This window comes from Nerophis lumbriciformis, linkage group LG34 (assembly GCF_033978685.3).
Source record: "Nerophis lumbriciformis linkage group LG34, RoL_Nlum_v2.1, whole genome shotgun sequence".
Taxonomy (NCBI): domain Eukaryota; kingdom Metazoa; phylum Chordata; class Actinopteri; order Syngnathiformes; family Syngnathidae; genus Nerophis; species Nerophis lumbriciformis.
The window spans coordinates 22294763-22318956 of record NC_084581.2 but is presented as its reverse complement, the minus strand read 5'-3'; the positions used below and the strand labels follow the sequence as shown (position 1 = coordinate 22318956).

General features: G+C 42.5%; 2 protein-coding genes across 6 annotated transcripts in view; one reads left to right on the top strand and one right to left on the bottom strand.

Moving 5' to 3' along the window:
- LOC133576457 (disheveled-associated activator of morphogenesis 1-like) overlaps positions 1–14317 on the top strand; it is a 105438-nt gene extending 91121 nt beyond the window's left edge. For all 3 annotated transcript variants that reach the window (XM_072912236.1, XM_061929689.1, XM_061929688.1), the window contains 8 exons: positions 1–97; positions 383–471; positions 545–713; positions 782–889; positions 7627–7687; positions 8564–8695; positions 9557–9727; positions 13426–14317. The exon at positions 1–97 is cut by the window's left edge and continues 10 nt beyond it. In XM_072912236.1, the coding sequence (XP_072768337.1) occupies positions 1–97; positions 383–471; positions 545–713; positions 782–889; positions 7627–7687; positions 8564–8695; positions 9557–9727; positions 13426–13638 (1040 nt within the window). In that variant the 3' untranslated portion in view covers positions 13639–14317. The remainder of the gene's footprint in view (positions 98–382; positions 472–544; positions 714–781; positions 890–7626; positions 7688–8563; positions 8696–9556; positions 9728–13425) is intronic.
- Positions 14318–14813: 496 nt separating this feature from the next.
- On the bottom strand, positions 14814–19863 carry l3hypdh (trans-L-3-hydroxyproline dehydratase). Of its 3 annotated transcripts, none has more exons than XM_061929693.1 (6): positions 19780–19860; positions 16581–17063; positions 16351–16520; positions 15506–15628; positions 15160–15297; positions 14814–15084 (listed from the first exon to the last, which is right to left on the bottom strand). In XM_061929693.1, exons 2-6 carry the CDS (start codon positions 17056–17058, stop codon positions 14959–14961), a joined length of 1035 nt encoding a protein of 344 aa, XP_061785677.1. In that variant the 5' UTR covers positions 17059–17063; positions 19780–19860; the 3' UTR covers positions 14814–14958. The 3 variants fall into 3 exon arrangements, with proteins under 3 accessions (XP_061785677.1, XP_061785675.1, XP_061785676.1); XM_061929691.1 differs by lacking the exon at positions 19780–19860 and adding an exon at positions 19582–19621; XM_061929692.1 differs by having other exon boundaries at positions 14815–15084; positions 16581–17060; positions 19780–19863.
- Positions 19864–24194: the final 4331 nt, after the last annotated feature.

Below are 24194 nucleotides of genomic sequence, written 5' to 3'. Positions count from 1 at the left end.
TTGTGCCGGAAAAGAGCGACGTGGATCTTTTGGAGGAGCACAAGCACGAACTGGACCGCATGGCCAAACCCGACCGCTTCCTCTACGAGATGAGCCGGTACGCATTTTCTTCCCTCTCGTTCCGTCTCCAGTTGTTGTGACAGCTTCACGGAACGTTAGGTCTGCTGCCAAGCAGCAGGCCGTGTTATTTCTTTGTCAGTGGTGCTAAACAAATTGACACAGATTGGTGCTCTGCAGCGGAAAACAACGGTTGTCTGTGAATCACACTCCATAAATAAATGGAGCCAGTATTATGATAATTGTGTTTTCTTTGCAGTTTAGTCAACAAAGTCATGACAGTTATGTCTGTTTTTGTACCCTTGGTGTACACTTTTGACTCTAGAATAAACCACTACCAGCAGAGATTGCAGTCTTTGTACTTCAAAAAGAAGTTTGCAGAGAGGGTAGCAGAGATCAAACCCAAAGTTGAAGGTGAGCAAAGTGTGAGTATTTCTCTGAACAAGGCCGCCGCTTCAGACGTTAACATTTTTTCTTTGTGACTCAGCTTTGACCAAGGCTTCTAAAGAGGTCTTACACAGCAGAAACCTGAAGCAACTCCTGGAGGTGGTGCTGGCCTTCGGCAACTACATGAACAAAGGACAGAGGGGCAACGCGTATGGCTTTAAGGTGTCTTCTCTCAACAAGATCGCCGACACCAAATCCAGCATCGACAAGTAAGAGCGCCATTTCAACCCAGCAAGTTTACAATGTGACGCATCGAAATGTTCCCCCGTGTTGCTAGAAATATCAACCTCCTGCACTACTTGATCACCATCCTGGAGAAGAAGTACCCCAAAGTGCTCAAGTTTCAGGGCGACCTGGAGAATATCCCTGAAGCAGCCAAAGTCAAGTATGTGGAGCCTTATACACAACAGCATATCATATCATAGATAACCTCATACGTGGTCTTATTATTCGACTTATATGACTCATATTCTTTTTAGTTTGATTCATGATAGTGTTAGTTTTTTCCCACTGGACTATAATTTATTTTGATGATGCCATTGTCGAATTTGTATAATTGGTAATGACGGATGTGCATGTAATTTTTTTTAAAGGATGACTGTATTTTCAGGAAAATCATTATTTGTTGTTAGTATCAGCATTTTACCTTTTTGGCATGACATTATGCCTTTTAGCAGTTTTTTTGTCCTAAGGACTTATAAAAAAGAGGCATGGTTTAATTAATGCCTGGAAACACTGGTTGTATCTTAAAAGAACAAATTATATTGTTCTTATGCCTATGTGTCAAAGTCGAGGCCGCGGGCCAGATCCGGCCTGCAAATGAATTATCTATGGCCCCCCCGGATGATATTTGATTAGTATTAGAATCGGCCCGCAGGCTACAGCCGCCTGCTGCTGTTTTGCACGCACCAATACATCATCAGTGTTGGCGCTAGGAATTTTCAAAACGGGGTCCCAGGGACCCCATCAAGTCATACAAATGGGGTCCGACAGTAAATTTTCGGGGTCCCACTTTTTTGTAAGCGTTTTGAAAACAAATGATAAATGTATGCATTATCCTGTTATATCTCACATTCTATATTGTCTTTTGGAAAAAGGTTGTCATAAACATTACTTAATTCATAAAAAAAATTATACAAAAGAAAACACATGTTTATGCATATGTAAATGTATTCAGTTATAAACATTCATTCACTTTCTTCTTTCCTTCATGGATCTAAACTTTACCGCTGCCGGTATTTTTTTCTATATTTTTATTGTAATATTTTCAAAATGTGTTTGTTCTACTTTTGGCCAAAGTAAGACAAAGAAAACAATCTGAAGTTGTCTTTATTTTTTAGTTTTAATGCCATGATTTTAATAGTCCAGCCCGCGTGTGCACACATTTTCCTCCATGCGGCCCCTGAGCTAAAATGAGTTTGACACCCCTGTTTTAATGGATGCATAGTTGTATTGTATCTGTGCAGTGTGCACTAATCAATGTTGTTGTCCTCACTTAGTGTCGTTTACCATTCACACGTCATTTCTAAGGATTTGCAATTTGTCCTCCATCAAATCCGGTCTTGTTTTTGTTTGTTTAACTAGCCCAGGGGTCGGCAACCTTTACCAGTCAAAGAGCCATTTTGACCAGTTTCACCAATTAAAGAAAACAATGGGAGCCGCAAAAATTTTTTGAAATTTTAAATGAAATAACACTGCATACAAAGTTTTCTTTTCGCTTTGTATAAACCAGGGGTCTCAGACACGCTGCCCACACCTTTATAAGGAATTTGAAAGCTGGTGCTGCACGCGGGTTTTAAACGAATGGCGCTTGTCAGCGTCATGCGTGCCGTGATGGTACGGCATATAGCACCCCGTACAACCAGCGTGCCTGATCAGCCACACGTTGTATGGTGTTTCCGCTTGCTCACGTGGGTGACAGCAAGGCATACTTGGTCAACAACCACACAGGTTACACTGACGGTGGCGGTATAAAAAAAACTATAACACTCTTACTAATAATGCGCCACACTGTGAACCCACACCAAACAAGAATGACAAACACATTTCGGGAGAACATTAAAGTTAAAAAGTTAAAGTACCAATGATTGTCACACACACTAGGTGTGGCGAGATTATTCTCTGCATTTGACCCATCACCCTTGATCACCCCCTGGGAGGTGAGGGGAGCAGTGGGCAGCAGCGGTGGCCGCGCCCGGGAATCATTTTGGTGATTTAACCCCCAATTCCAACCCTTGATGCTGAGTGCCAAGCAGGGAGGTAATGGGTCCCATTTTTATAGTCTTTGGTATGACTCGGCCGGGGTTTGAACTCACAACCTACCGATCTCAGGGCGGACACTCTAACCACTAGGCCACTGAGTAGTAGTCTGCACAGTAACACAACATAAACACAACAGGACAAATACCCAGAATCCCATGCAGCCCTAACTCTTCCGAGATACATTATACACCCCCGCTACCAAACCCCGCCCACCTCAACCGACGCACAGAGGGGGGGGGGGGGGGTTGATGTGTGAGGGAGCAGGGTTGGGGTGGGTGCGGGGTTTGGTGGTAGCAGAGGTGTATAATGTAGCCCGGAAGAGTCAGGGCTGCGTGGGATTCTGGGTGTTTGTTCTGTTGTGTTTATGTTGTGTTAAGGTGCATGATGTTCTCCCGAAATGTGTTTGTCATTCTTGTTTGGTTTTGGTTCAAAGTGTGGCGCATTATTAGTAAGAGTGTTAAAGTTGTTTTATATGGTCACCGTCAGTGTAACCTGTGTGGCTGTTGACAAAGTATGCCTTGCTGTCACGTACGTGTGCAAGCAGAAGATGTATATTGTATAACAAGTGTTGGGCTGGCACGCTGTTAATACAGATTGTAGAGAGCGCCAAATGTTGTACCATCATGGCACGCCCTTATTATAGCTGTAAGGGTGAAAATCGGTGAATATTAATCCCGGGAGTTTTCTGCGAGAGGCACTGAAATCCGGAAGTTTCACGGGAAAATTGGGGGGGTTCAGCAAGTAAGCTGCTGAGCCGCATCAGAGTGATCAAAGAGCCGCATGCGGCTCGCCGACCCCTGAACTAGCCGCAATAGAGAACTCATTAAGATACAGGGAAATGTAAAATTTTTACTTAAGAGTATTTCTTAAGTTTTTTCAAGGCAACTTATGATCACTTTAAAAGAAAAAAAAAAGTAGCAATTATTATAGTAATGTCACAGTATATATCAAGGATGTTCCGATCCGGGTCTCATGCTGCCGATTCCGATGCGGTTACCAATACCAAATATGGATTAACCCCAAATTTTTCAATTTATATATGGTGAGTGCTAATGACATTTTAACAATATCAACACAATATTAAAACGTGTTCCTTCTCTTATATTACTAGTTTGTAAAGATTATCAAAAATAACAAAACTGTTGATCAAATAAAAAATTATATTTGACTTTTGTATCAATTGTACACTGATACCTCTGGTATCGACACCAGCAATTTATGGAACAATTCCCCCTTCTCTTATGTGTCGTGTATTGACTCTGACGTTGCTGACACACCAACAGTTGTTATAGTATCCTCGCTCTTATTAATCTACTTGTTGATTTAATTTTAATATCTGCCTACTTTCTGCTGCAACATGGTTCCATCTACACTTATTAAAATGTACTAAGCACTGATTTCTTGGTTTTGTTGCAAGCTAGCCTAGCGGTTAGCTTAGCTATTAGTATGCCTGCTCTCAGTGTGTAACAGGTTTATTAGCCTTTCAGTAAGTACCATACTTCAGTGTTTTTCAACCACTGTGCCGCAGCACACTAGTGTGCCGTGAGATACAGTCTGGTGTGCCGTGGGAGATTATGTAATTTTACCTAATTGGGTTAAAAATATTTTATGCAAACCAGTAATTATAATCTGCAAATAATGTGCCGTTGTTGAGTGTCCGTTAGAGATGCGCGGATAGGCAATTATTTCATCCACAACCGCATCACAAAATTCGTCATCCATCCGCCATCCATCCGAACCAACATTTTATCAAAACCACACCCGCCCGCCATCCGCCCGTTGTTTTATATCTAATATAGACGATGCAAGGCATTAGTGAGGTTAGAAAGCTTTTGCCTGTTAAAGAAAGGAGACTGATCCAATGAAGCAGAGACATTCAATGCGTGCCACGCATTAATATCTCTTGGCCACGCATTAGTGGCTAAGAGATATTAATGCATGATAATATTATTTATCTTTAGTATAATATTATTGTCATTTCCATTAAGAAAGTGTTGACTATTGTTGCCAATGCCCTCAGATCAGGAGTGCGTTCCTCACACTTTGTGTGCGCAGTTGCAGCAAGCAGAACGAGGCTTTTAAGAAGTTAAAAAAATGTTTTAGAAAGACTAGGCCTATATTTTCGTTAGGTAAAAAAAATGTTCTGAATTTATTTCAATGAATATTAACTTGTTAACGTTATAATGCTCAAATAGGGACGAGGGCGGGGTGCACAGTGAAACAGTGAACAATTTTGCGACAAAGATGAACCTTTATTGATTGATCTGCAGCCATGACAAAATATCAGACAATCTCCATTGTCAACGACATAAAAAATGTGCCTCATAAGCCTTAGGCTGTCAATCACGCACACAAACTTAAATTAAACAATAACATTTGTATGTCATCTCTATTTAAACAAAAATAAATTAAATAAATAATAATAATAAATTACCTGCAACTTATTGGCCAAGGCAAATAGCTGAAGGGGGGAAATCAAACCCATCAGACTGCACTTTATCATCAAACTTGAATTATAATGAAAATAGACGGTCGCGACAAACAAAGCAGGCTACATAGCCTTACATTGTCGCCAATCGGAGATGCGCTTCACTTGAAAGCGAGGCCAAATAATTATTCACACATAGTAGTATATCTCGAATAGAAAAAAACCACAATAAACAACGCAATTGCCTTAATTCCTTTGCATTGTAGTGCGCCCAAACAACACGTAACCATCAAAATTATTTAGCTGACCGAACTCAATATAGGTTAGACATGGGCTTATTTGGTATAGCCTATAGGTAACGTAGACTAATTCGTTTAACATATCCAACCGTATGTCTACTTACTTTTTTTTTTGTTAGCACTATGCAGGAATAAAATGGCATCTACAGTGCCAGGATTCATGCGAGAGCGCCTGGCCTCTAAAATGCGCCCTGCTGCGCTGAAGGAGCGCTCACTTGCGGCACTTGTTGCTGGGACGCGGTGCCATCTTTTTCTTTTTTTCTTTTTCTTCTGTTGTGTTGTGCTGCAGTGCCTGATGAATAATTCACTGTTTCAAAGAGTGCTGCTCGTTTTTCGTATGTGGGTAACAACATTTAACTATGTATATATATTTCCGAATTGGTTCAACCGCCAACCGCCCGCATCTATTTAAAATCTATTTTTACCCACCCGACCCGCGGTTTAACCGCGGTTTATCCGCGGACTCCACGGTTGTGTCCGCAAACCAAGCATCTCTAGTGTCCGTGCTGTCTAGAGCTCGGCAGAGTAACCGTGTAATACTCTTCCATGTCAGTAGGTGGCAGCAGGTAGCTAATTGCTTTGTAAACGTTGTATCTAATGCTTAAACCAAAATTAAACAAAAGGTGAGTGCCACCAAGAAAAGACATTGAAGCTTAGGGATGGCTATAGAAAACAATACTAAAACTGAACTGGCTACAAAGTAAACAAAAACAGAATGCTGGACGACAGAAAAGACTTACAGCGTGTGGAGCAGACGGTGTCCACAAAGTACATCCGTACATGACATGACAATCAACAATGTCCCCACAAAGAAGGACAGCGTCCGCACAACTAAAATAGTCTTGATTGCTTAAACAAAGCAGATGCGGGGAATAGCGCTCAAGGAAGACATGAAACTGCTACAGGAAAATACCAACAAAACAGGAAAAGCGACTAAAATAGGAGTGCAACACATTACACACAGGAAAACACCAAAAAACACCAAATAAGTCCCGGCGTGATGTGACAGGTCGTGACAGTACTTTGAGACAGAGGTTATGGTTTGAATTCATATCCAACGCTTGCCAGAATGACTTTTTACTGTCAATATCGACTAATGAGTTTAATTTTTTAATGTTTTCTGCTGGTGGTGTGCCTCCGCATTTTTTCAATAAAAAAAATGTGCCTCGGCTCCAAAAAGGTTGAAAAACACTACCATACTTGATAATGATACTTAAGAAACTAAAACAATGCAGTAATGGAGGTGATTATTTTTCATTTAGGGAGCAGCTCCACGCTGTGTATGGAGCAGCTGGCCGCTTGTCAGCCGGGGGACCAAAAATAGAGTCAGTCAGACAGGATCGGTGTTTGTGATCGACACCTGGTCTAGAGCTTTGTACATGTGAATCAACAGGTGGAGCCAAACAACTTCTCTCCATGCAAGCCTTTCCTCCTGTCACTCACACACAGTGTTTCAAAAACAATAGAGAAGTTCCATCCATCCATCCATCCATCTTCTTCCGCTTATCAGAGGTCAAGTCGTGGGGGCAGCAGCCTAAGCAGGGAAGCCCAGACTTCCCTCTCCCCAGCCGCTTCGTCCAGCTCTTCCCGGGGGATCCCGAGGCGTTCCCAGGCCAGCCGGGAGACATAGTCTTCCCAACGTGTCCTGGGTCTTCCCCGTGGCCTCCTACCGGTCGGACGTGCCCTAAACACCTCCCTAGGGAGGCGTTCGGGTGGCATCCTGACCAGATGCCCGAACCACCTCATCTGGCTCCTCTCGATGTGGAGGAGCAGCGGCTTTACTTTGAGTTCCTCCCGGATGGCAGAGCTTCTCACCCTATCTCTAAGGGAGAGCCCCGCCACCCGGCGGAGGAAACTCATTTCGGCCGCTTGTACCCGTGATCTTGTCCTTTCGGTCATAACCCAAAGCTCATGACCATAGGTGAGGATGGGAACGTAGATCGACCGGTAAATTGAGAGCTTTGCCTTACGACTCAGCTCCTTCTTCACCACAATAGAGAAGTTATGATGTAATTATAACATTATTATCTTCACTAATTGGCTGGGAGAAATCTCAGGTTGTACTGAATTATAAAGATGTTATTTGCCTTAAAAACCTGCACTGTATGACAACTTGTCTTTTTTGCACTGCAGCATGACCGAGTTGGAGAAAGACATCGGCAACCTACGGAGCGGTCTCAAAAACGTGGAGAGCGTATGTCATCTTTTTTTGCTTTTGAACAGGTTGCTCTATGTCAGACTTGGGCAAAATACGGCCCGCGGGCCACATGCGGCCCGTTAAGATTTTCAATCCGGCCCGCCGGACGTTCTACATCATTTTTTTAGACCTTTAACATCAAAACTGTCGCCGCCTTTATGATGTGCAGTGCTGTTTTTAAATTACCATAAGTCTTGAACTATAGAAAGTATTTTAATGGTTGAAATCTACGCTTTTGGGTGTTATACGAGTTATTACGGTAGTCTACATCACAGCAGCTCAGGCGAGGAACAAAGCAGAGTGGGTGGGGTTTGTTTTCAGCGCAGCCAGTCCGAAACGTGTGTGTCAGATGCGGAAGCAGATTTTTACCAGATAATAAATCATATTGTAGGTGTTTATTACACTTTGCATTCATATTTTGCTGTTTTTTACATTTTTGTTTTGCTTGATTGTAAAAGATAAACAACTATCGAGGCGCTGGTCTGAGAAGTAAAAAAGGAGCGAAGTTCATATGTTGTTAATATTCAGTGTTTTATTGTTCATAGTTAATATTGTGAATCCCACTTTCTTTGTTTTAATGTACATTTTGGGTGTCCCATTCAGTAAAAATGTAAAATTCCATTCCGTAAAAAAGGTGGTCTGTCATAACGTTATTATTGTGACTTTTGGTATTAGTGTTCCTGGAAAAAAAGGGACCCAAACATACATACTGTACAGCAGATTTTTACAGCTAAATGTGTACATATAATTTATATAAACATACACTTTGGCCCCCCAGACACATTTTTTTCTCTCAATGTGGCCCCCGATTCAAAATATTTGCCCAGCTCTGATCTATGTTGACAATTGAAACTCTCTTGGTTTGATTTCCAGGAGCTGGAGTACCAGAAGAATCGACCGCAGGAGATGGGCGACAAGTTTGTGTCTGTGGTGAGCCAGTTTATCACCCTGGCTAGTTTCAGCTTCTCCGATGTAGAGGACTCTCTTACAGAGGCCAAAGACCTGGTGAGTACTAGTCCACAGCACGCTATTACCAGGTCCTATTTAGGCATGATTGAGAAAAGCACCTAATAGGCTATGGTTGTTGTTAGCTTGCTCTGCAGTCTCCATATTGCTGCCCTCAGTCTCTTCTTGGATATGGCCACATGTCAAGAAGTTGTTAAAATCCTCAGCCACCTTTCAAAGAACTCTTAAAAGTGGAACAGAAGCGTGGCAGCTTCCTAACATGCAGGACTTCTTACCGGTCACCCGCTCGCTGCCGTGTGTGCAAGAGCCAAACCAGGACCAGATTTCATGGCTGCATCGCGTTAGACACAGCTGCGTCACTAAAGACAGACATTTTGAAGTTTAACAAGAATCGGGCCTCCATTAGACCTTTACAAGAAGAAACCTGAGCAGGTTGTCCTTTTAGGGAGAGAGCGGGACACGCCAAGGTCTGATTTACGCGTTCCTTTATTGGCACAGAAGGTTTTTATCTGGAGCATTTTCCGTCGCCACACTCGGCACTACGTAGACCAGAGTGGCGAGCTGGTCACATGGCAACCATTAGTCTCTGTGAATCATTTACAGTCTTGAATATTTGTTTACAGTGCTTCTCTGAGTTTTTGGTGTTGTACTTAAACTTGGAGAAGTCTTTGATGCTGTCTCAGCATGTCCTCACATCTGGACGTGCTCCTTTTCACCTGCTGTGAAAAGTAGCCAACTATCATGGTGTCCGGCCTCAGCTTTAATCAGTAGCTGGTCAAACGCGGTTCCACGCGGCCTTCAAAGCTGCCGTTCTCATTTCAAAGAGCTCGGTCCTAACGAGTCCTCTGCGAAACCTGCTTACCCTGAGGGGGCCCTCTTTTTTGCTCTTTTCTCTTGCAGTTCCTGAAGGCCGTAAAGCACTTTGGCGAGGATGCCAGCAAGATGCAGCCCGACGAGTTCTTTGGCATCTTCGACCAGTTCGTGCAGTCGTTCATTGAGGCGCAGCAGGAGAACGAGAACATGCGGAGACGCAAGGAGGAGGAGGAGCGCCGCGCCAAGATGGAAGCTCAGGTACCTGAACAATCAGCCAGTCTTTTTATCTAGCTTTATTCACCTCTGCATGCGCTTGAAAATGTTACTTGCCCTACTGTTAACAACAAACCCATCAGCTCTATTATTGCTGCCTCAGCAGTTTGCATCTTTGGTTCTGTTGTTGTTGTAATGAATGATCTGCTTTTTACTTTTTCATGCATTCCTCAATACAAAACCCACAACCTGTGAAGTTGGCACGTTGTGTAAACCATAAATAAAAACAGAATACAATGATTTGCAAATCCTTTTCAACTTACATCCAATTGAATAGACTGCAAAGACAAGAAAGTTAACATTCGAACTGGTAAACATTGTTATTTTTTGCAAATATTAGCTCACTTGGAATTTGATGCCTGCAACATGTTTCAAAAAAGCTCATCAAGAAATGAGGAAAGCTTATCAAACACTTATCTGGAACATCCCACAGGTGAACAGGCTAATTGGGAAAAGGTGGGTGCCATGTTTGGGTATAGAAGCAGCTTCCATGAAATGCTCAGTCATTCACAAACAAGGATAGGGCGAGGGTCACCACTTTGAACAAATGCATGAGCAAATTGTCCAACAGTTTTTAGTCTCAACGAGTTATTGCAAGGAATTTAGGGATTTAACCAACTACGGTCCGTAATATCATCAAAAGGTTCAGAGAATCTGGAGAAATCTTGCCCTTTCGGGCCTGCCGCTTACGTGCATAAGCCGCAGGCCTGAAAACCAACATTGAATGCTTGTGACCTTCAATCCCTCAGGTGGTACTGCATTAAAATCAGTGTGTAAAGGATATCACCATATGGGCTCAGGAACACTTCAGAAAACCACCGTCAGTAACTACAGTTCATTGCTACATCTGTAAGTGCAAGTTAAAACTCTACTATGCAAAGCGAACAACAACAACATCTAGAACGCCGCCGGCTTCGCTGGGCCCGAGCTCATCTCAGATGGACTGATGCAAAGTGGGAAAGTGGTCTGATAAGTCCACATCTCAAATTGTTTTTCGAAACTGTGGACGTCGTGTCATCCGGACCAAAGAGGAAAAGAACCATACGGACTGTTATAGGCTCAAAGTTGAAAAGCCAGCTGGTATGGGGGTGTATTAGTGCCCAAGGCATGGGTAACTTACACATCTGTGAAGGCACCATTAATGCTGAAAGGTACATACAGGTTTTGGAGCAACATATGTTGCCATCCAAGCAACGTCTTTTTCATGGACGCCCCTACTAATTTCAGCAAGACATTGCCAAGCCACATTCTGCATGTGTTACAACAACGTGGCTTCATAGTAAAAGAGTGCGGGTACTAGACTGGCCTGCCTGTATTCCAGACCTGTCTCCCATTGAAATTGTGTGGCGCATTATGAAGCCTAAAATACCACAACGGAGACCCCGGACTGTTGAACAACTTAAGCTGTACATCAAGCAAGAATGGGAAAGAATTCCACCTGAAAAGCTTCAAAAATCGGTCTCTTCAGTTCCCAAATGTTTACTGAGTGTTGTTAAAAGGAAAGGCCATGTAACACAGTGGTAAAAATGCCCCTGTGCCAACTTTTTTGCAATTTGTTGCTGCCATTAAATTCTAAGTTAATGATTATTTGCCAAGAAAAATTACGTTTCTCAGTTCGAACATCGCAGTCTATTCAACTGAATATAAGTTGAAAAGGATCAAATTGCAAATCATTGTATTCTTATTTTATTTACCATTTACACAACGTGCCAACTTCACTGGTTTTGGGTTTTGTATTATGAAAGATGAAATATTAGGGTTTTACATATGATGAGGAGCCTTTTTCCAATTAGCATTTGGTTCCAAATCCAAATAATAATATGTTCTAACACTAAAGTAAAGTCAGTTACTGTGGCGCCTCAATTTACGAACTTATAGCCTGATTTACTGATTTCACTGTGGATACTTCCTCAATGTTTCAAACTTGTCCATTGATTTATTGTGACTCATATTGAGCTAGCAAAACTAGAAACACATTGTATAAAGGCAAACCCTTAAAAATTACGTAAATTAGCACATTAGTTAACGACAGCACTGCTGACTAAATCAATCAATCAATCAATCAATCAAAGTTTATTTATATAGCCCTAAATCACGAGTGTCTCAAAGGGCTGCACAAGCCACAACAACATCCTCGGCTCAGATCCCACATCAGGGCAAGAAAAAACTCAACCCAATGGGCACAATGAGAAACCTTGGAGGGGACCGCAGATGTGGGGACCCCCCCCCCCTGGGTGTCCGGTGCAATGGACGTCGAGTGGATCGAGCATAATATTGTGAGAGTCCAGTCCATAATGGATCTAACATAATAGTGAGAGTCCAGTCCATAGTGGATCTAACATAATAGTGAGAGTCCAGTCCATAGTGGATCTAACATAATAGTGTGAGAGTCCAGTCCATAGTGGATCTAACATAATAGTGTGAGAGTCCAGTCCATAGTGGATCTAACATAATAGTGAGAGTCCAGTCCATAATGGATCTAACATAATAGTGTAAGAGTCCAGTCCATAGTGGATCTAGTTAATAGTGTGAGAGTCCAGTTCATAGTGGATCTAACATAATATTGTGAGAGTCCAGTCCATAGTGGATCTAACATAATAGTGTGAGAGTCCAGTCCATAGTGGATCTAACATTATAGTGTGAGAGTCCAGTTCATAGTGGATCTAACATAATAGTGAGAGTCCAGTCCATAGTGGATCTAACATAATAGTGTGAGAGTCCAGTCCATAGTGGATCTAACATAATTGTGAGAGTCCAGTCCATAGTGGATCTAACATAATATTGTGAGAGTCCAGTCCATAGTGGATCTAACATAATAGTGAGAGTCCAGTCCATAGTGGATCTAACATAATATTGTGAGAGTCCAGTCCATAGTGGATCTAATATAATAGTGTGAGAGTCCAGTCCATAGTGGATCTATCATTATAGTGTGAGAGACCAGTCCATAGTGGATCTAACATTATATTGTGAGAGTCCAGTCCATAGTGGATCTAACATAATATTGTGAGAGTCCAGTCCATAGTGGATCTAACATAATAGTGTGAGAGTCCAGTCCATAGTGGGGCCAGCAGGAGATCATCTTGAGTGGAGACAAGTCAGCAGTGCAAAGACGTCCCCAACTGATGCACAGATGAGTGGTCCACCCCGGGTCCCGACTTTGAACAGCTTTGGTCACCTAATAACCTCTCCACGCAGGAGAGGGTGGCAGAGCAGAAAAGAGACGGCAGATCAACTGGTCTAAAAGGGGGGGGGGGTCTATTTAAAGGCTAGAGTATACAAATGAGTTTTAAGATGGGACTTAAATGCTTCTACTGAGGTAGCATCTCTAACTGTTACCGGGAGGGCATTCCATAGTACTGGAGCCCGAATAGAAAACGCTCTATTACCCGCAGACTTTTTTTCGGTTCTGGGAATCACCCAGAGATCGATCAGCCTGCCCACAATGGCTGCGCTGCAAGCACATTGGATGAAAAGTTTGGAAGTGAAGAGATTTTTATCAAGTCTGTCGTTCGTAAAATGAAATGTTTGTATGAGGTGTTCTTAAATGGAGGTTTCACTGTAATGGTTTCTAGCTGTCACAATCATAAAACCTTTATTAACTGTATATTTAACATGTCATATAAGCGTATGAATAATATAAAATGAAACTAGAATAAAGAAAACACCTATTTCTGCGCCTCCAGCTCAAAGAACAAAGGGAGAAGGAGCGAAAGGCTCGTAAAGCCAAGGCGAACGGCGAGGACGATGGCGGGGAGTTTGACGACTTGGTGTCGGCGCTGCGCTCAGGTGAGGTGTTTGACAAGGACTTGTCCAAGATGAAGCGCAACCGCAAGCGCATCAACAGCCAGAACACGGACTCCGGCCGAGAGCGGCCCGTCACCAAGCTCAACTTCTAAGAGCCGGAAGACGTCCTGCTCCTGTCCTTGTAGGTACTTTTCAGTTAGTTTTTTTTCAAATATCTGTTTCGACCCGACATGCACATTCCTGTTTCTGCCTGGCAACAAGCACGCACACACACACACACACACACACACACACACACACAGCCACAGCCACGCCCACTTTGACATTTTTTCCCCCATCCTCGCGAGCATTTCACGTCTAACAGCGACGATGCTGGAGAACACATTTGGATTGCATAAGCTCTTTTTCTACGTGCGACTTTTAGACTCGTGGGGACGATTTTTGTACAAAGTGATGTCACGGATCCTCGCTGCTCTTTTTTTCGGGAGACTCAATTTCCAACCTGAAGCTGCTGAGCGGAGCATCTACCAGGGAAGGAAGACGCTTCATTTTACCAGAGCTTTAACCGCAAGCAAAGTAGATTTTCTCCTGATTTCACACGTGTGCAGCGTTTATATATTTAAAGATATATCAGAGCACTGTTTGTTTTTACTTATTCCTGTTAAGAGCTGGCCTTAACTGTTGATCTTATTTCAAGTTGGTACTCTCCGGGCCTGGGCCTAAAAGTCACTCATGTCATAAAGGACGTACATGTGTACAAAAAGGTTGCGCGCTTGTTACACATTTGCACATATAAAAGTCATAATGCCATTAAAAAACATACCCAACCAATTCAATACATGTTTTTATCCCTGTAAGTCAGGGATGGGCAAACTACAGCTCGGGGGCCACTTTTCTTTTTAATCCAGCCCGCCAAATATTAGAACAAAATTAAGCAAATTTTGAGAATTGCCACAACAAAACTGATACTAGACTGTGACGCATTGGCAAAAAAAAAGGGTGATCAGCAACACTGAAAGTGAATGAAAGTGTTAACCATGTTTGTTTTTTCTTTGAGGTTTTGATACAATATTGTTGAAAAGAGATGTATAGCCCATGTTTGGGAAGTCTACTCTGAGTTCCAACAGATATGATATGCTTTGAAATGCATCATGTGTTCGCCCGGCCCATCTGTCAAATTTCTAAAGCCCATGTGGCCCCTGAGCCAAAAAGTTTGCCCACCCCTGCTGTAACTGTTACTGTGTGTCAGCAAATTATTTTATCCACTTAAGAAAGATAATAGCAGACCAAAAAATATATTCTGAGATACTTTTTATAGACCGTGATATTTTCTATTCCTGCTCACTGATGACAGAAAACAAGACAACATGCTTTTAATGTCATGATGACATTTAGTGAATGTAAAGCAGCACTGTTACAGTAAGCCTTGGAGAAGTCACAGCTCCATCTAGTGGCCATAGGTGAAAGGACGCTCATTTCAGCAGAAATCCATGTGTCAATTCATCGTCTGGCTCCTGCACGAAATTGGAAACTCCCGTGTAAAAGGCTCTGCCGGCGACCTCCACTACCACAGCCTTGAAGTTCCCACATGTGGTCTCCTAAAGCACAACACGCCAGAAAACTCAAGACTCTAAAAGTGTAAAAAAATTTAAAAAAAACATAACACCAGATACCTCGACTACTTTCCCTCTGAATTGAGATCCTGTCGCTCCGCTCTTGAACGTCCTGGATTGGTTCAACTGGATCAGACCTTTGTGGTACTGGAGGGCCACTCGCGCCGTCACGCCGGAACCGGTCGGGCTTCGGTCCACCTGCAAGCAACAAGTGTCACAAACATCCACCATCTTTGTTGTGCACCAAAGTTGACATGTTTTAGATGTTAAACTGAATCAGTAGGACAAAGCTACTTGATTTCTTTACTTTGATATTGTATTTCAACCTAAGGGCTTTTAGCTGCCAATTGTATTATTTAATCTTGTGTTGGTGGTTAAAAAAAACACATTTTGTAATTTGTCTGACCTGAGCGTCTGCGAACACACAGACATTGCAAGTAGCCTCCAGAGAATACTTGTCTTTTCCATCGGTGAGGATGGTGCCGTAGAGGAAGGCCAGATCGTCGCTGACCGGATGGTGGAGCTTCACCTTTTTAGGGGGGGATAACAAAAGGTAAGAAATCAGCTTATTTAATATCACACTGGTTAGCTTATTTTTACACTTGTTTAAGAGTCAATTTGTTAACATGTTAGACAAACTTTATCGATCCACAAGGGAAGTTGTTCCACACAGTAGCTCAGTTACAAAGGACGGAAAGGATAATGCACACAAGGGCACAAAAAGAGGGCGAAATCAAAAGGTATAGCTCGGTTGGTAGAGTGGCCGTGCCAGCAACTTGAGGGTTCCAGGTTCAATCCCCGCTTCCGCCATCCTAGTCACTGCCGTTGTGTCCTTGGGCAAGACACTTTACCCACCTGCTACCAGTGCCACCCACACTGTTTTAAATGTAACTTAGATATTGGGCTTCACTATGTAAAAGTGCTTTGAGTCACAAGAGAAAAGCGCTATATAAATAGAATTCACTTCACAAAAAAATGTACCCTAGTAGCAATATAAAATATAACATATGTAATAACTACATATCTATTATATTATATTTGTATATAATATATACAATATATAACAAATCCCAATTACCATGTACAATATTACAGTATATAACAGCTGCAGCAAAAAAAAAAAAGAAAAAAAAAAGGCAGCATAAAATAGAGTAGTTTTTGAGTTGGTGATAGTTTGACCCTGGAACAGATTAATTTTGAACCACTTCCTATGGGGAAATGTGTTAATAAATACTGTAATTCCAACATTACCTGCGCTTTGACCGCCGTGGTCACTGCTGTAGCGGCATCCACCAGGTCTCGAGTCTTGGACTTGGACACATCCAGACCAAACCTCCTTGCGTCTACAAAGGCGTAGTAGGCTCCTCCATAACCAATGTCCACCATCATGTCACCGAAGCCTTTTACCGCTACCGTTAGATCTGTGGATGCACTGTTGTCATTGGTGGTGACACAAGTACAGGCGAAGGTTAAAACCCCACCTGTAGCGAAAGCAAAGGCCGGCACACTGAGGAACCTCACTGCCCCCGTTTTTCCCTCGGAGTACTCGACAAAGGCCTTCACCAGGCCGCACGGGCAGTGAATGTTCACCGCCGTCTCGGGCGAGCGCGGCTCCTTCACCAGCCCGTAGTCCACGGCGAAGCGTCCCAGTGCGATGACGGCGTGCCCGCACATGGTGCTGTAGCCCTCGTTGTGCATGAACAGCACGCCCAGGTGCGCCTCAGCCAGCTCGCTGCGCACCACCAGGGCGCCGTACATGTCGTAGTGGCCCCGGGGCTCGTACATCAGCGCCCTCCTCAGGTGGTCCAGGTGCTCCCGCAGGTAACGCCGTTTGGACAGAACTGTGTCGCCTTGGACCTCAGGGTAGCCGCTGACGATGACGCGTAACGGCTCGCCGCCGGTGTGCATGTCGACCACGGAGAGCTTGGCGCCCTCGTGTGGAGGAAGCTGGACATCCATCGCTTCTTAAAAGAAGGAAAATATCAGTACCTGTACTAAAAACTATTTTACTACATTTTAAATGGTATACATTACTGTGTAGAGAAGTATAAATAAACAGTAGGAAGTTAGGGTGATTTCTTTTAGCACTTTATATCGTAAATGTGTGACTTGTACTTTTTTTACAGTACAAAAGAGACAACCCCACCCCCCAAAAACACTTTTTATTCACTTCATTTTTTTAGTTCTGTAGTTTTAGTCATACTTAGGTATAATTTCAGCAAAGTGTTACTCGAGTACAACATTGTAGTACATTAGGGGTGCCCATTACGTCGACCGCCAGCCAGGCATTAAAAAAATACACCTAAAAATGAGCGATCATCAATCTTCACCAAGATGTCACTTTCGTCAATTGATTGACATTCACGGCACCCGAGGGTCTTGTGAGATGACGCTGGCTGCTGCGAGTTCATTATTTAGAAAAAAAAATATCGACAGGATGGCGAGAAACACTTTTAAATTTCAACAGACTCTCGCGTTAAAACGCACAGTTCCTGTCTTCACAATAAAAGCGCTGCTCCATCCTGCCTGCACTAACAAAATAAGAGTCTAAGAAAGTTGGTGCGCACAAGCTAGCAAGCTACGGAGTTTGCCGTTAATGTATGTCTTGAAAAGTGTATAAAAAGGAGTATGGAAGCTGGACAAATAAGATGAGGAAAAACAACTACTTTCATGTGGTATTGGACAGAAAGGATGACTTTTTTTCTCCTCCACTTGAAAAAGTGGACATTATCAGCACTACTGTCTGATTCCAATCAATGCAAGTCATCAGAATCAGGTAATACACCAACTTATACTCTTGTCTTCATGAAAGAAAGAAATGTATGTTAAACATGCTTGTATTATCATTAAACACATTTAACTTGTTAACAAAAACGTATCTTTCATAAATAAATACATATAAATGATATACAGGTAAAAGCCAGTAAATTAGAATATTTTGAAAAACTTGATTTATTTCAGTAATTGCATTCAAAAGGTGTAACTTGTACATTATATTTATTCATTGCACACAGACTGATGCATTCAAATGTTTATTTCATTTAATTTTGATGATTTGAAGTGGCAACAAATGAAAATCCAAAATTCCGTGTGTCACAAAATTAGAATATTACTTAAGGCTAATACAAAAAAGGGATTTTTAGAAATGTTGGCCAACTGAAAAGTATGAAAATGAAAAATATGAGCATGTACAATACTCAATACTTGGTTGGAGCTCCTTTTGCCTCAATTACTGCGTTAATGCGGCGTGGCATGGAGTCGATGAGTTTCTGGCACTGCTCAGGTGTTATGAGAGCCCAGGTTGCTCTGATAGTGGCCTTCAACTCTTCTGCGTTTTTGGGTCTGGCATTCTGCATCTTCCTTTTCACAATACCCCACAGATTTTCTATGGGGCTAAGGTCAGGGGAGTTGGCGGGCCAATTTAGAACAGAAATACCATGGTGCGTAAACCAGGCACGGGTAGATTTTGCGCTGTGTGCAGGCGCCAAGTCCTGTTGGAACTTGAAATCTCCATCTCCATAGAGCAGGTCAGCAGCAGGAAGCATGAAGTGCTCTAAAACTTGCTGGTAGACGGCTGCGTTGACCCTGGATCTCAGGAAACAGAGTGGACCGACACCAGCAGATGACATGGCACCCCAAACCATCACTGATGGTGGAAACTTTACACTAGACTTCAGGCAACGTGGATCCTGTGCCTCTCCTGTCTTCCTCCAGACTCTGGGACCTCGATTTCCAAAGGAAATGCAAACCAAACCAACCCAAACCATCAGTGATCATCTACTGGTGTCGGTCCACTCTGTTTCCTGAGATCCAGGGTCAACGCAGCCGTCTACCAGCAAGTTTAAGAGCACTTCATGCTTCCTGCTGCTGACCTGCTCTATGGAGATGGAAATTTCAAGTTCCAACAGGACTTGGCGCCTGCACACAGCGCAAAATCTACCCGTGCCTGGTTTACGGACCATGGTATTTCTGTTCTAAATTGGCCCGCCAACTCCCCTGACCTTAGCCCCATAGAAAATCTGTGGGGTATTGTGAAAAGGAAGATGCAGAATGCCAAACCCAAAAACGCAGAAGAGTTGAAGGCCACTATCAGAGCAACCTGGGCTCTCATAACACCTGAGCAGTGCCAGAAACTCATCGACTCCATGCCACGCCGCATTAACGCAGTAATTGAGGCAAAAGGAGCTCCAAGTATTGAGTATTGTACATGCTCATATTTTTCATTTTCATACTTTTCAGTTGGCCAACATTTCTAAAAATCCCTTTTTTGTATTAGCCTTAAGTAATATTCTAATTTTGTGACACACGGAATTTTGGATTTTCATTTGTTGCCACTTCAAATCATCAAAATTAAATGAAATAAACATTTGAATGCATCAGTCTGTGTGCAATGAATAAATATAATGTACAAGTTACACCTTTTGAATGCAATTACTGAAATAAATCAAGTTTTTCAAAATATTCTAATTTACTGGCTTTTACCTGTATATGAATGAGGTAGATCCCCTCGCCTGCAGAAAAAGTGTGGTCACTCCTGTTTACATGTTCGCCTCAACTTTGTGGTTTAATCGATACAACTCTAAAATGACAATACGTTAACAGCATTCTGACACTACGGCCATAACTGTAACGTAACAAATAAAGTCGAAATTTGGTTAAAACGGACAAATGTGTGTTTACCTTGTCGATAAAACTTCAAGCGCTACTTTTTTTCTTCTTTGGTATTCCCCACTTGTGCGCCACTGCACTGGCAGAAGACCATTACTGCCCCCAAGCGGTGAAAAAGTAGACATGCTGTCACCAAACTCAGAAAACTTCAAGTGTTTGGTTGTGTTGTAAAACATTTAAAATAGACGACTATGGTTTTCAAACATTTACATATTCGACACTCAAATTTGACAGGCTTTAACATAATTAGGAAGTTATTCCAAGTACAGGGTGACCAGGTGTCCGGACAGTCCGGATTTTTAATGCCCTGTCCGGCGTCCGGCGCAGCATCAAGCTGGACATGTATTTGTCCTCCTTTTTGAGGCACTAGGTTTAAAGAGGGTCCATGTGCTGCTGCGGCATGACATTGACAGAAAGTTAGCATCATGCCAAAACGCAAGACCTCGTTTAATTCTGAATGGATAAAAGAGCACGAATTTATAACGAAAAGCAGTCGAGACTCATTCCATGGCTTCTGCACACTTTGTCGATGTGATGTCGACGTAAGTCATACTTGCCAACCTTGAGACCTCCGACATGCCTCCGAGACGCCCTACTGCCCCCTACTGACCAATGTGAATACTGATAAATGTGGAATGACAGCTCCAAAAACGAATTCAAACCACAAAATAAAATAAATAAATCAACACAAAAATGTGACACATTATGGGTGGGTCACATATGCATGTACAGTAGATGGCAGTATACATAGTTTTCACGCCCGACTGATTTCCCATGACGCTCCGCGCGATCCGCCATTTTAAAAGGCAAGCGCACCGGTACAACATCAGCAAATTCATCGAACCCGTTCACAAACGTATGCATAATGGCCGAGAAACCAGCAAAAAAGAAGTATAAAGAAGGCTTGGACAACCAGACGTTGGAAAGATACAACCAGAAGACACAATGCATAGGCGTTGACCCGTACGAAGTGCCGAAACAAAGTTTCACGTATGACCACAAATGCCTCCCGGCCATAACGTACATAGACATTTTGAACTACCTCGTCAATTACACCAGTGCCTATACAATGGAGGAATTGAGGGCATTCAAGTCTCTGGAGGCGTACAACCAGTTTATTAACGGATGGGTCAGCGACGTTAAAAGCATGACTGCAAACGAGAAAGTGCTTGTAGTGGGCAGGGTATGTATATATAACGTACATTAAAACCATGTGTTTAGCGAGGACACGTCGGACTCCTCTAACTTATGACAAGGTTGATACCTAAATATTTTATCCATTGAGATCTACAACTCATTTCGTGTACAAGCAACCTGGGCTGAGATGGGCGCTATATATCCTGAGGGGGGGGGGCTTTCGCTTTCGTGGTCCATCCCATAAAGGGCTTCGAGAATAGCAAATTGACAAAAAAATAAACAATACATCGTTCTAAAATGTTTAATAAACAGATTGAGACGTAATCCTACCTGTTACAAAGTGATCAGAACATACTTTGGAATGTTGAGATGGCTCCTCTTTCCTGTTGATGCTTGCCAACCACAAGCGTCGTCTCTCCTCGCTGATTTTCCTTGTCTGTTCTCCTTCGTTGTGTCTAATTTTAGGAATACTGAAAAATCCTCGCTGCACTGATCCATCCCGTCGATTTGTACATCCATTCACCCAACAGGAAATAACCATTATGCGCCTTTCACCAGTGTTTGCTCGAAGCTATTGTCAATAATCGTGAAGCGTGTCAACTAGGCCAGGTGTGTTTTGTTTGCCTCCCAAGATGGCGGATGACCCGGGATAACCCGGATGTGTGACGTCACGTAAACACCATGTATTGTCCTTGTTAAGGTGTTTGAGCTTAATGGAGTTCTGTATGCGTGCACATGAACGACACTTTCATCGAATCCGTTCAACGTCCTCTTACACGAGGATAACTTTATTTTATTCTTCTTCTCTGTAACATACAACACCAGCTCCAGAGCGCCCCAAGTGGGGAACATGCGCTATAACATCCAACCACTACAACAGTACTACACAGAGTAAGAGCGCAGATCAATCTCAACACCCCCACTCGCTATTAGCTCACTGTGTTAAACCAACCCGTAAACAACATTTCAAGAACACCCCCCATCATCCTGTTTTGTTAAGATTCCTCCTTTCAGTCTTCATCCCAAAATGCCAAACATATTCTGTGAAAAACATTTCAACTTCTGTTTAGTAGCTGGTTTTGTCAGGATATCAGCAACCATTTGTTCTGTTGGGCAATATTCCAGTAATACCCTACCAGTAGCAACAATGTCTCTTATGAAGTGGTATTTCACATCAATGTGTTTGCATCTTTGTCTGTTAACAGGATTTTTAGTGAGTGCAATCGTACCTTGGTTATCTTCGTACACTTTTGTTTTAACATATTGATAGTTATCAAGTCCTTTTAGTAGCTGTTCAATGTAAAGACACTCCTGTATAGCTGAAGCTATACTCTGCTTCACAGGTAGAAAGAGCTACTGTTGGTTGTTTTCTTGTCTTATAAATAATGATAAATGGGTTGTACTTGTATAGCGCTTTTCTACCTTCAAGGTACTCAAAGCGCTTTGACACTACTTCCACATTTACCCATTCACACACACATTCACACACTGATGGAGGGAGCTGCCATGCAAGGCGCTAACCAGCACCCATCAGGAGCAAGGGTGAAGTGTCTTGCTCAGGACACAACGGACATGACGAGGTTGGTACTAGGTGGGGATTGAACCAGGGACCCTCGGGTCGCGCATGGCCACTCTTCCACTGCGCCACGCCGTCCCTGTCCCGTCTTCCATGAAATGAATGAACTGCCTTCACACAAAGTTGCACAATAGCCTGATGTGCTACGTCTGTCTGTTTCATTTGATGCCCAACTTGCATCACAGTAAACTGTCAGACCGAGTCTTTCAGTTACATTCTTCTTGAAGTTAAGTCCTTGTTCTGATGTACCTTTTAGGTATCTGAACACATGTTTCACTGTATTCCAATGTTCCATAGTAGGTTCATTAAAGTGTTGGGATAGTTTACTCACAACAAAGCTTATGTCAGGTCGAGTGCATGTTGATAAGTAAATTAAACTTCCCACTGCTTCTCTGTACTGTCTTGGTTGTTTCAACTTTTCAGCATTTTCTGCGTAATCAAGTTTTGGTTCACAAGGAGTTTCTCTTGGTTTACAATTTTCCATATCAAACCTTTGTAAAACCTTTTTCACATATCTCTCTTGTGACATTTTGACTAGTCCATTTGTTTGTTCAAAGTCTATTCCTAAGAAATGTTTTAGGATTCCCAAATCCTTCATTTTGAATCTCTGAGTTAACATTCTTTTTACATCCTGCATTGATTTTTCACTTGAAGCAGCTAAAATAAGGTCATCTACCCAAATAATAAGTATTACCTTTTGACCATATTTTTCTCTTGTGTACACACAATGATCTGCTTCATTTTGCACAAAGTCATTTTCACATAAATGGGTGTGTAACACTGTATTCCAGTTTCTGCCCGACTGTTTGAGTCCATACAATGATTTGTTCAGTTTACATACCAGTTTTTCACCAGTGTTAGAGTTTTTCTCGTATCCTTGTGGTTGTTCTAAATAGATTTCACAGTCTATGGGTGCGTGCAGATACGCGGTGTTCACGTCCATCTGATGTAAGATTAGGTCCTCCTGTGCCGCCTTCTGCATGAGAATTCTTACACTTAACATGTCAGCTGTCGGTGAAAACGTCTCTTCGTAATCAGTTCCTACTTTCTGGTCGTATCCTTTGGCAACAAATCTCGCCTTATATTTATTAGATCCATCTGTGTCTGTTTTGAGTGCATAAACCCACTTCGCTTTTAAAGCGCGCTTACCTGGTGGTAAGTCAGTCAACTGGAATGTGTCATTTTCCACTAGTGAGTTCATCTCCTCATCCATGGCGTTTTTCCAGTGCATTGACTTGGATGATAACACGGCTTTCTGATAAGTTTCTGGAATGTCACAAACTGCTCGATAACAGAAATCAACGCATGTTTGTAATCTGTCCAATGAATCATCAGTCTCAAAATCTTGTAAATAAACTGGCTTTTGTTTTATCCTGAATGGATTCTTTCTGATTTCTGTTTTGGCATTTGCCGCTGACTGTTCCACATCTTCCTGCTCATTTAAATCCTCAGTTTTGTTTTCAGGTTGAACTCTGTCCTCATCCTTCTGGTCACTGTCACAGACTGCATTGTCTCTGTTGCCAATGTCATGTCCTGCGTATGGCTCCAAAGTTTGTGTCTCTCTCTCTACACTTGTTTTGGTTGCGAATCTCACCAATCTGATCTTTTGGACCTTTTCCATTTCTGGATAATATACAAGGAAGGCTGGGCTGTTTTTATCATATCCTATGAAAATGCCCTGCTCACTTTTGGAGTCTAGTTTTCCTTTTTCTTG